This window comes from Bolinopsis microptera, chromosome 5 (assembly GCF_026151205.1).
Source record: "Bolinopsis microptera isolate Bmic1 chromosome 5, MBARI_Bmic_1.0, whole genome shotgun sequence".
NCBI lineage: Eukaryota > Metazoa > Ctenophora > Tentaculata > Lobata > Bolinopsidae > Bolinopsis > Bolinopsis microptera.
This window is the reverse complement of record NC_087076.1, coordinates 18,220,429-18,232,653: the sequence shown is the minus strand read 5'-3', so window position 1 is coordinate 18,232,653 and position 12,225 is coordinate 18,220,429. Positions and strand designations below refer to the sequence as shown.

At 39.8% G+C, this 12,225-nt stretch overlaps 1 protein-coding gene across 1 annotated transcript; it reads left to right on the top strand.

Moving 5' to 3' along the window:
• The first annotated feature begins 1,819 nt into the window (after positions 1-1,819).
• On the top strand, positions 1,820-11,611 carry LOC134814979 (PR domain zinc finger protein 1-like). The gene is made up of 10 exons (XM_063823372.1): positions 1,820-2,128; positions 4,975-5,103; positions 5,227-5,406; positions 5,542-5,770; positions 5,906-6,024; positions 9,084-9,199; positions 9,378-9,533; positions 10,428-10,572; positions 10,770-10,928; positions 11,070-11,611. The coding sequence occupies exons 1-10, from the start codon at positions 2,095-2,097 to the stop codon at positions 11,258-11,260; spliced, it is 1,458 nt and encodes a 485-aa protein (XP_063679442.1). The 5' UTR covers positions 1,820-2,094; the 3' UTR covers positions 11,261-11,611.
• The last annotated feature ends 614 nt before the right edge of the window (positions 11,612-12,225 follow it).

Genomic DNA, 12,225 nt, shown 5'->3' with positions numbered 1-12,225 from the left:
CTTGATTCCTGAAATCGGCTACGTGCAAGGAATATGTTGTTGTGTTTTTGACAAAACAATCACACTGCCTTTGTTACCTTCACAACATAGACTGCGTTATCGTCGCACGGTCATCATTATTTGAACCTGATAACAAAGCCACGGATACTCCAAACCAAAGCAGGCACCCATTCCAGTACTGGCATACAGTGTCAAAACGTCCCTTGTCACACACATTAGTCGGGGGATCTAACGAGTGATTAGTGCTAAACTAATTGGTCTCTTCTTTTGTTCAGCGGCTATCGATTAGCACCCATAATAGGGAACTATGGGGTCCCTCTCCAACGGCACAGAGATGGTATGGGGCGAATAAGCAGTCACTGTATATGCTGAGAGGGACATCTGTAAAAATCGAACTCTTTGTACTAATGGTGGCTGGCACAAAGCTGTAATCAGACGGTATTCTCTCTTAGATAATAAAAGGAGTCAGTAATCTCAGCTGGACTTAGCTAGAGTGGCCTTCATTGTGGCCTGATTGTACGTACCTTAGATTATAATTGGATATGAATGATTATTGTTCATTTTAGTCAAATGGTATGGAATTGTGGGGAAGTTTCCGGAAATTCACATACATAAATATTAAAAGTTTTGGTGATAAGCCGCGTACACTTTACAGTAAGCAATGTTTGTATAATCTTATTGGTACAGGTAAATAATGATATAAACGATATGCTTACAGTATATTGGACAAAGAAATTTGCTGGATTATGACGAAATTATTATAGTTTGGTTTGCTAATTTTGAAAAGTCTGAAAACAGTTCTACACTTTCGTTTTAAATTTTATACACCTCTTTTGGCTGCCAGCCAGACCTGTTAAGGTATCCTGAATGAGGGATTGTAATTGAACCACTCAATTTAAAACGGTAAAGCTGACAAAAAGTTCACGCAAAATAATATTTCACTTTAACTGATCTCAACTAAAGTTCTTCCAATTATCGCTTTAATTGGACCGTCGCTTTTAAGTCTATCTTCAGCTTGTGACGTCCAGGATATGTTTATATCCGAGCTCATGTTAAAAACTGAGTTTTCAAACCTGAAAAAATGTCAACATTAGACACTGAGGATCATATTCAAGTTTTGGGTGTATCCCGGATGGTCATCTACTGTAATTAACGAGGGTAAGCAGTGTTCTCTATCAGTATCAGTAACGTAATTGTTTCCATTAAACTATTTGAGTAATTAGCTTTAAATCTTATTAACTTTTACGACAGCAGTAACATAATGTTAATATAGTAGTTACACTGATCGCGGACACGAAGTCAAAATGTTTTTGCCAAAAATACAGGCAGTATTTTTGTCCATGGTCGCTGATTAGCTGATTATGGAACTGATACTTGAGCTCCAGTCTTCCAGGCCCAATCAATAAAGCTATCTCAATGAATATCCTATTATTTTGTATAACACAAAAAATGAGAGATTAGTTCAACTGACGCCTGAAGAATGCCAAAACTGGGCTGTGACTAAATATTACTTCTAAATTCGGCAGTTTGTTGGTTCAGTCTGTATTCCAATGAGTTGGTGCCTAACAAGTTGGTAAATTTAGTCTACAATGGAAGAGTGCCCTGCCTCTTGAAGTGTCTCTGTAATCATTACATTTCTGTAACACTATTAACCATTGTAATAATGCAGCTCAGACCTTCAGACGCGCCTGACACTGCCAAGTCGGGTCAGCCTGCTCCGACTGCGCCTGTATCTAGAGCTACGTAACGTTGCCTAGCAAACCACTTGACAACCCACGTGGGCACAACGTGCTCTCACTCTTTTGCCTCACTATTTGTCAGAATCAATCCTGAACACCCCAATTATTGTTCATGTGGGTGATTGTAGTGCTCTAGTGTGTGAAAATCTGCCCAAATTGCTCCCAGAATCCCGCGAGAGAGCTGTATAGCTTCCTCAGTAAGCGCGCACGTGACGAATCCGTAGACCCACGTGACCATAATTCGTTATGTCATGTGCTATCGCGTGACGCGCCACGTGCATTTCTAATCAGGATAGCAAGAGGAGGAGTTAGACCCAATCCACCATATTTCAACTTTTTCAATCTGACCTTCGTTATGGTTCTATCGTCAACTGAAAACATGAGTTCCGGTAGGTGTTGATAATTTTAACATAATTATGAAATTTGTAATAGTTTTTGTGATTTTTATCACCACTGCTGTTCTTTTTAAATCACGTTGATAGGGATATTAGCATTGGAAAGTTGGTAACTGATGGCAGTAAATTTCACTTGGCCCATTCTTCCGCTTTAACTAATCAGTGTAAGGGATATTGGCAATTTTTGTATCTTGTATAGTTATATACAGCTAATGCGATGTTTTTTATCATCGTCAGTTTTTGCCTCTTTTTATAAATTGATCTTCTTCCGGACATTTTAGATAATCTTCCGAGTCTTGCAGTCAGTTCTGCAGTATTACTTTTATTTGGTGAAGTTTTGCACATCAGTGTCAAAAGTTATTTGTAACCTGCATCTGGTCGTGATCGTCAATCAAGCATCAAAATTTTAATCAATTCTACACTGCACTTTTATTGTCACGTTTCTTCATCAACGTCCTATGAATTATTATCAGAAACACTTATAAAAATGTTTATTGAAGATAACGAACTTTGAAAGTGCCTTGAGTTGTTTTACAATCAATGGAAACCAACATTTGACTTTTGTAGTTTTGTTATAGTTTGGTCATTAATGAACTGTTTGTCTATTAATTAACTGTGAGCAAGTTCCGTTTATTTTCCTAAAGGCCTCTTCAGTAGAACTCACTCAGGACGAAGTATTCAAGTACCAGCCCGTACCCTGTCGTGGTTATTGTTAAACTTTGTAAACCAGCATTTCACTACGAATTAAGACTAAGGGGTCTGCGTACAAAAGGGACAAATACTTAGGATTAATTAATTTGTTGGTGAACAAGCTGAACTGCCATGTTAAAATGTCCCGGAAGGATGAATTATGCGAGTTGGTGCCCACACAATTCTATAGTTCTCCTGGACCAGCGTGGAGAGCTGGCCCCTCTAATTTGTAAAACGGATGTTAGGCTTCGCTATCTGCCGCCCCTTCTTTATACAAGGTGATACTGAGAATACTTTTCTGAGTGCAACTTGAACTATCTTTAATTACTGCAAACAGAATCACTTTCCGAATTGGTCTTGATTTTGGGATCCGTATTTAACGCGAGCAGGTATACCGAGACTGGATTTTTAACGATTTATTAAGTACGTGGAACAGGAAAATTAGCCATGTGTACCCCGTGTAAACATTTCTAAATCTCTCTTTCGTCATCCTGATAATTCGCTTGTTCACTTCCCTCGTATAATCATGTCTATAGCATAGGATTTATAACCTTTAACACGGCTATGATATCAACAATTAAAATGCTCCGGTCGACTCGTTTCCATAGGATTTAGTGTATAATTGTTGGGATCCTTAGAACAAGAGCCAGTTTATTCTACAATTTACGAACAGTATGACTATTATCTTAAATAATTTTTTCTTCCACCCCACCACCAATGTCCTCCTCCATACTGAGCCTGCAGGTTATTCGCGGCGCCGCATCCTTCTTCCATTCATGATATTGACCTTAGAAATTGGCCTATGGGTTTTATATATTTCGATAGGCAAGTGAATTACGCTTTTACAATTTCCAGGGCTCCGGTAATCAGGGTTCAATTATCCACATGCTTGTAGATCATCGTTAATCCCCTTGGAAATCAGCTAGTGATTGTAAGCTTATTAAGACTTTATCCCATCCGCACGTGGAACGGCACAGGGAGATTCCTCATTGGTGGCTTAAGTGCACGTGCCCAGGACACTTCGTTTTGATTGGCAGCAGCTCCCTTACCCCCTGCTTCACATGTACAAGAGACGCCAGGTTGTTAGTCTCTGGCTGAAGGAGATTTCAAAGAACTTCAGACTCAGGATGCACGTGCCACTGGGTTTTCCTACGGTTTTTTTCAGTCGTCACTAAGTCACTTAGCCGCTAGAGCAACCCTCGTGCTTAGATTGCAAGAGATTCTTTCAGATCTCCAATTTTGGAGACCACTGGATTTATAGAAGAGCAGATGATTAAAGACTATTATCGTAGCCGTAAAAAGTATTTAAGCACGAGGTCAGGAAATTGTGGTTGTACAGAGCTTTACTATAAAATAATCCAGTGTGGTCCCAGAAAGTATTTCGCTGAGTTGATAGGCCTACGTGTGTCGATCACTATAGAATATTTCACTTAATTAGCTTGATGCTATCCTGATGGTAATTTATCGGATATGAAAGGTTCGTAAATCGACTAGTTTGTTAGATATTTGATCTTCAGTTCTCGAGACTAGCCTGTAATCTATGATGTAACTCCTCAAATAAACTCGTTCATTTTATGGTAACATAACAGACTTACAACATATGTTGTCGGCCCTGGAGTGGTTATTGGTTGAACAGTCTGTATTTAGCAGGCACCAAGTGAACAAATTTCAGAGAAACATCACAAAATCGAGTAATGGCTATTAATTTGACATTTTGAGACAAATTTTGATAGTAGCACTTGGTAATGGTTCGAACTTTCCACTGTTTAGAAACGTGGCCAGTCCAATCACTTTGTCGAGGATATAGCGATTGTCACCTTGATGATGGTTTGGTAAAGGCAGAGAATTAGGTGCTCCAGTGGTTTTGTTCTGAAACAAACTCACCAAAATTACTCTTGTGTTATTGATTCGGAGAAGGATATTAGAAGGCAAGGTTTCCAAGTGAAGCTCATTGTTCGTAAGAAATTGCCAGGTATCCTCTATAGGCCCGGACCTAAATTCTCAGTACAATGCTACAGTTAAGACAGATCTATTGTCTGATATCTACTTCAGAACTGCCAAATTCTTAATAAATTCGGTACCTTATATTGTGAACAGTGTGGTGAAATTTTGAAAGTATAGACTAATAGAGTAATAGCAATATTTTTCAGAAATTCCAAAGCCAACTACGCCGATATCAGACGCTTCTAGTCTTCCTTTTTCGCTGATAAATCTACTCAAGTGTTCGCCCTCAAACACAGAGAATAGGCCCAGAAACACTCTTAACACCACCGCACAAGGTAAATATTGTAAAATTTATGCATAAAGAAAATCTTCTGTTATCTCTAATGATATTAATTTGATTTCAATCAACCCTGTCCCAATCAAGGCTATTCCAATTACTAATCTTAATTTCCCGCCAGGTATCCATAGCATTTTCCCGAACTTGCTCTCCAACACTGCTTTACAAAATGTGCTCCCCAGCCCGAGCATCGCCAGCACCCTGTCTTCCTCCCTTTTAAAAACTTCCCTTGCTTCAGCAGGACTTTCTTTCGGATCTTTCGACCCTTTCTCTCAACTTGCGGCTCTCAGACTTTTACAAGGTAGATTTTATTAACAAACGTGAAAAATCGCCACATAAAGTGGGGTCTATACAATACTTATAAAATCAAGGCCGAGACGCTAAAAGGCTACAACAATTATCTTTCAGTAGCCTGAGATTAATCGGTATTTTTCAGAAACGAGCTCCAAACTAAAGTCGAGTATAGCAGTTCCCGTCCCCGTGCGAGTCACACCCTATCCAACCTCGCGACCTCTCCGAACCTCACCCTCCCCTTTGGAGATGACATCACCGAGCGCCAAGACTACCGGTTCTCCTCACACCCGACATTCGAGCTCAGAGGAGAGCTCCATCAGCTGTAACAGTCTACCCTACCATAAATACTCTCCATTTGGGGAACTATATAGGTAAATTTCTTCATTCATGATCAATCGATTAAAGTTCGGTTTCATTTTTGAGAATTTACAATGAAATAAGGAAATCCGACTGATTGTTTGTTGTTTAGCGTAAGTTTTTGATTATTCTAACAATTTCTCCTGCAGACAAGAATTGTTGGACGAGAAAGTACTCAGCCCTGCGAGTATTGCCGCTAACCGAAGCAGCGCTTTTCAACAAGTTTCTCCTGATTCCAGTGCCGAAATCCTCCGAGCTAAACTTACCGGTAAGATTTAGTAGAATAAGTAAAAAATATTTATTTCCTGATGTTATTCCAAATTATGAAGGTATCATCATGGTGGTTTTTACAGTCCGGATTAACAGACTGGCTAATTTGTCATGAGATGTAATGACTCGCCAAGTTTTTGTGGTGATGGCTGTGAACCTCACCATTCACCACCATGCCTCATTACAAGCAAAATCCATGGCTCCCCTGCTTGCCATCAACTTGTCAAAACCTCAATTTATCATTAACCCTGCTTCTGTTTTACTATCTGAATCTGCAACTCTAACTGACAGAGTATAATCTTGACAGATTCTTCATTATAACGTGTGATTTGATTCTAATCGCCGACCTAGTCTGCACGTGGATTGACCCTATCAATTGTTTGGACCCAATAATTTGTTTTTTCATTTGTCGACCCGATTGCAGGCAACTCTCGTCTAGATTTTATTCATGAATTATCCAACTAGTTGACAGTTATTAGCGGGTGTCCCCACTCGCACGACAGTTGTATTAAAAACGGCAATAATATTAAGCACGTGCAGAAACCAACTCGCTCTTTAATCTTGAAACCATTTTTCCATTGGCATTAGCCGAGTGGTGCGGAATATAATCCCTTATAACAGTGGCTTTAACCGCAATTAGCGCCTGTTCTAGTGCTCTTTATTAGTCCACCTTATATACAAATGCATTGCACCTGCCTCTCTAAAACTAAATATGTTTTTTAAAATCCGTAATTACAAGACCATGTCATTGCAGCGCGGCCCCAATAATTTTTGTTGAGACTCTACAGCTCTCTTACAATCTACTCGACAAAGAGCTCCTGTAATTACGTACTTAAAATCTAAAAGATGCACCCGCGCTAGGATAAGTAGCCTGTCAATGATTTGGGAATTTAGTAACTCTGGGCGAGGAGGAGGACCTAGTCCGATTATGATGTAGGTGAGATCAGGGGCTAGCTGAAAACGGTTGCTAATTGCCGGGACCTGATAATTGTGCCGGTAATGCCAAATGTTCCAATAGGAGCCCTCCGCGAATAGTGATTTTAGTGCGGCTCCACCTTCGTTGGGAAGCCCTACCGGAATGAGTCGACATTTAAGCTCACCAAAATGAATTTGAGGTGGTTATTTTATTGGTCATTAGGCCCGCATTGCTCCGATATATCGGCACATATTTATCACAAGAGTGCTAACCCGCACCTTGCCTCTAATTAAAACTAAAATCACGGCTTAAGTGCATAATTGACGTGTATGGTGAAGAGGAGGGGGTTCTGACAGGGTCCATGGTCCACAATTGGGAAACGAGAGTCAGCCCCGTAGCCACGTGGCAGAACTTTAGATCCTTTTGTTGAAAGAGAACAACTGCAGCTCTCGTTAAGAAGACTTAAATGCCATGGTAATGCTCATTACATAAGAGGACAAGAAAGGGATGGAGGGGGAGGAGGGACAAAGCGTTCCTTTGCAGACACTCGTTTGCTCGTGGAGAACAGGCCCTCAAAACCCACAACTTATTCCTGTACATGAAGTAATAATATATCCACAAGGGGGTCCGGGGTATCAGCGGATACAGCCAACATGTCAATACAATGGACTCCTTACCCCGGTTTTATGAATGCTGACTCCTCAATTCTCAGGATCCAGCCCTTGTTTGGTGAGCTGTCTCCCAATGACAAGCAGAGGTCACGTGACAAGCAATCGTCACGTGGGGGCACCGTGTATTTGTTGAATTATAATCAATAACGATTATCTCTTGGTTTTGCTTTGTTTTGCTCCCTAATTCCTGTGGCCCATTGTCTGAGGCTTTTGTCCGACCCAGACTCTTGTTTATATCGAGTCTTGTTTACCCCCTGGTTTTTAAAGGGGGCCTGCACCACCATATACCTCTAATTAGTTTTAATAAGGTAGCTAATAGAGCGGGCCAAGGCGCTTCCTTGCTCCGAAATCGCCGATTGCGGCTAATGTCACAACACCTTGGGTTTTGGTAAACAAATCTATTTGAACTCTACAACTAGCTCGCTCACAATAGATGGGGCATGACAATGCAGATAAACGGCCTCACGTTCTTTTGAAGAGATTAAAGATTGGGCGTCCATTCTGCAAGAGATAAGGACCTGAAAACACAACCGAATTTCGGGATCCCATGGCTTGTAAATTTATACATAATCTGTGCCATCATTTCTATTATAGGTCTGGTTAAATATCCAATATCCATTCGGAAAACGGATAAATTCAAATCTATATGCCTTGAATCATTCGCTGCTAAGTCCATATGCCATTATACTGCGACATGTGGGCAGAATATAATATTTTGACATATGACTTATCTAACCCAAATCAACCCTGCTTGCATGGTCCTAATTTCGTAATTTTAATCCTTGTGTGGTGTTCTGCGACTAAAACGAGATTTAGGATCATTGGCCGGCTCTAAAGGCCGGGTAGAACCACCTTGTTCACCCTAAAGTTGGACCATATTACAGACTTAGCACGGAGTTGCTTATACGCATAATCTTGCTCAACATCCAGAGACGAATGGTACAACTTGATACTCTCTTGTCAGGCAGTTCTATTCACAACCCAGCTCAGGAGGAACTGACCTCCAGAGCCCTTGGTACGGACTCGAACAGAGTTCAGCTTCCTGATCCCGGCCACGATTTGCAGTACTATAGTGCACGCCACAAACGTTACGAATTGGATAAGTGGTTGTACACAGGGTGGTATGGTGCAGCCTGAGTCTGACACAGAGCTACTTCATCTTATCTATTTAGTTACGGTGTGAGATACAAATCTTTTAACCATGTATGTCCTACCCAAATTCTAAGGATCTTAGAACTCTGTTGAAGGCAGAATCAGGATGTTCAATAAGATCTCTCTGGATTTAATACGACCATCATATTGCGTAGAATAAACCACAATCACTGGGCATGAAAGTTGGATCAGAAATTGATTTGTAACTGGGGAAAAGAGAAGAACAGAAGTGGACGCAATTAAGTTTGAGGACCAAAATTAAATAATGAAGCTCTTCTATTCAAAATTGCAACATTATTTAATCTGTTCCTTTTTCAGATCAAGTCATGAGACAAGTATTGATGAACTCTGATCCGTTGGGGAAGGTCGTCAACAAAGATATGACGATCAGTGGAGGCAACAAAGCCAACCATGTCTGTAAATATTGTGATAAGGTACAAATCTCCTCTGGAATTTTCTTTTTGATTTAAATTTCATCAGTTCATCAGTTCATCAGATCTGGCGTTGAGAGTTATAGCAAGCAGATTAATGTGACAAATAGTAATACTTAACAGCAGACTTAACCGCCTGAAAGATACATTAAAATATGATCTGACACAACCTTCTCCACAGCTGTTTCCATCTCCATCCCACCTGCTGATCCACCTCCGAACCCACTCTGGAGAAAGGCCCTACCCTTGTCCTGGGTGCGGCAAAACCTTCGCCACACGAGGCCATCTTCGTCGCCACTACCGGATCCATACCGGAGTCAAACCTTACAAGTGCCAGGTACATTCCACCTTCCATTTTTTAAATTAACTATTTACTTTAAACCATACAAATTATATTCGAAAAATATTATGATGGTGAGATTCAAATTTTTAGATGTATCAAAACTTCATAGCTTATTGATAATGATACAAAAAGTATTTAACCCAGGCGTGTAGAATGTGGGGTTGTAGCCGGAATTTAGAATAATTGGCTCGTTATTCAGTCTGTCGATCCAACTCTGAAGTGTGTCGCTACCAGAGATCACAACTACTTATCTACTTATAGTCTGTTACCAGGCTATTTAACTCTCTGTTCTTCTTCCACCGTCCTGTCGCTACCATGCTCCCCTCCTCTAGGAATCCCAACTATGCCGGAACAGCCCTGAAAATTGAGCTGTTTGAGAGCAAGTCTCGCTGAATTTAAGATGTTTCTGTCTGAAACTGGGTGGTAATCTGTGCCCAGGGTGCACTTTGGGAGTTTCTTTTGACAGGATCACTACCGTCTGATCAGTGCTGAAACTAATGTATCTGAAAGTGATAATAACTAAGCGAAGCCCGGTGATCCTGATTTAGGGCTCCAATACTGCTTCAGTGCCGAGCTTCTTATCTCGATCAAGTAATCGACTACATTGACAGCTCAATAATTGCCCTAACTTCCAGTCACTTTCTGAGTACCAAGCTGAACAGTGAACAGCATGTTACGTCATCTTAGCGATAATTCGGACAAACCTCTTCAGTCTTCTAACTATTGGTTGCAAGGTCTAATCTGATCCTGGGAAACCTATAAATTATGGATCTTGCATCATCGTCCAACAGTATATGAGTAATGGACTTAGATAAACGAGGGTTAAGATCGACAATAGGATAAATATCATACACGGTGAATTCCTAGATTGACTGTTTTCCTTTTCAGGTGTGTGACAAAGCATTTGCAAACCAAGGTAACCTGAAGACACACACCCGACTCCATACCGGAGAGAAACCGTATAAATGTCCACGATGCGACAAAGCTTTCGCTGACGCAGGGAACCTACAACGACACATCACTACTCACACTGGTAAGCAGCTTTACTTATACATTATAAATATATAAATAGTTTTTTAAATGTACCAAACATTCTGCTTTATTTTCAGCTCGAAAAGTATGAATGTTGTCGAAATGAAGCTGGTCACAATCATTTCAAGAACGATGTTTTTTCTTCTTCATTTTGAGGATTTACTCTTAAAAATCAATAACTAATGTGATTCTGTTCAGGAGTGAAACCGTACAAGTGTATCCACTGCAGCAAGGCGTTCAGTAGGAGCAGTAATCTCAAAACTCACCTCTTGACACATACTGGACTAAAACCTTTCTCATGCACATGCTGCAACAAGAGCTTCACTAGACTCAGCTATCTGAAAGCCCATATGAAGGGTAAGAACCTATATTTAATTTTTAAAATAATACAGATCGATTAAAGAATATGATTTCATGGATCAAATGGAGGTCTTAAATAAAGTTTAATCGGTCATTGATGAGATCAATCCGGCTGAAACTAAACTCCTCTCGTTTCAGGAATACGCCATGCTGACAAGATCACTAGTCCAGTCTGTGAAAACAACAAAGCCCTCCAGGCTACTTCACAGCCACTAATGACGTCACAGCCTCTCTCGATGACGTCACAAAACGCTCTGATCGCTGCTCTGACCGACAGCAACTCCTCTGGATTTAGAGCTCTCAGCAATTTCAGTGTCCAAGTGGTTTGATGAAAATAGACTGATTAGAAAGAGCTGACGCTTGAAATGTGACCGTTTTGATGCTGTTTTACTTGTATAGGACTGTGAATTGTATAGGTATCGTATTCACTGCTGATCTCTACAGTTGTTGAATCTTAGAATTGTGTGCTATTTTACAGGCGAATTTATGAAATTTTCTTGCGATATAGTTTTAACTTGCAGTGAAAATAGAGAGAGAAAACATTTTGTTTGATTTGAAAATAATTTATTGTTTTAAAAGATTTCTGTATTTTAAGTGAAATGTTGTGACTTTGAATTGAGTGTGATTGATGATGTTATCAGTCTATCTGTTGTTCTCTATTTTAAGCTAAGATATTTCTGAAGTGCTGTGTCTTATTTGCCGTCTCAACAAATTTTCTATCGACTAAATTAAAAGGAGAAAAGATTCGTAAAAATAACATCCAACTATCAAAATTAACCTCAAACAAAACTTGATGATTTTTAAACTGTTGAATGCACTACTTTGTGGAAATGGTGACACAATATTTCCTTGCGTTTCAGAAGAATTAACAGTCCAACATTCTCAGCTGAAATCACATGCCGAAACCGTTGATTGGTAAATAATTTTAGCAACAAAAACTATGAACGTAGTCGTAAGCGCTCATATTCTAGCCGACCAAATTTTTGTCATTAAGTCTTAATGTACATTTTGAAATTAAAAAACTATCATATTCTTTTAAATCTCCCGATATTGGTTTAATTTCAAAATATCGAGTGATAAGTAGGGCAACCATACCACCCGATTAAATGAAATAAATAAAATCGACTTATTATTATTCATATAACCAATAGTCGAATATTCGTATAGTTTTCGTTCAACAACTCTATCTTAAATCTGTCAAACATGCTTTTAATGCCATTCAATATAATATTAGCCAACGAATTCTATGGCCCATTCCAGACATTTCCTTGGATTTAACTTTCTTTGTGATTAC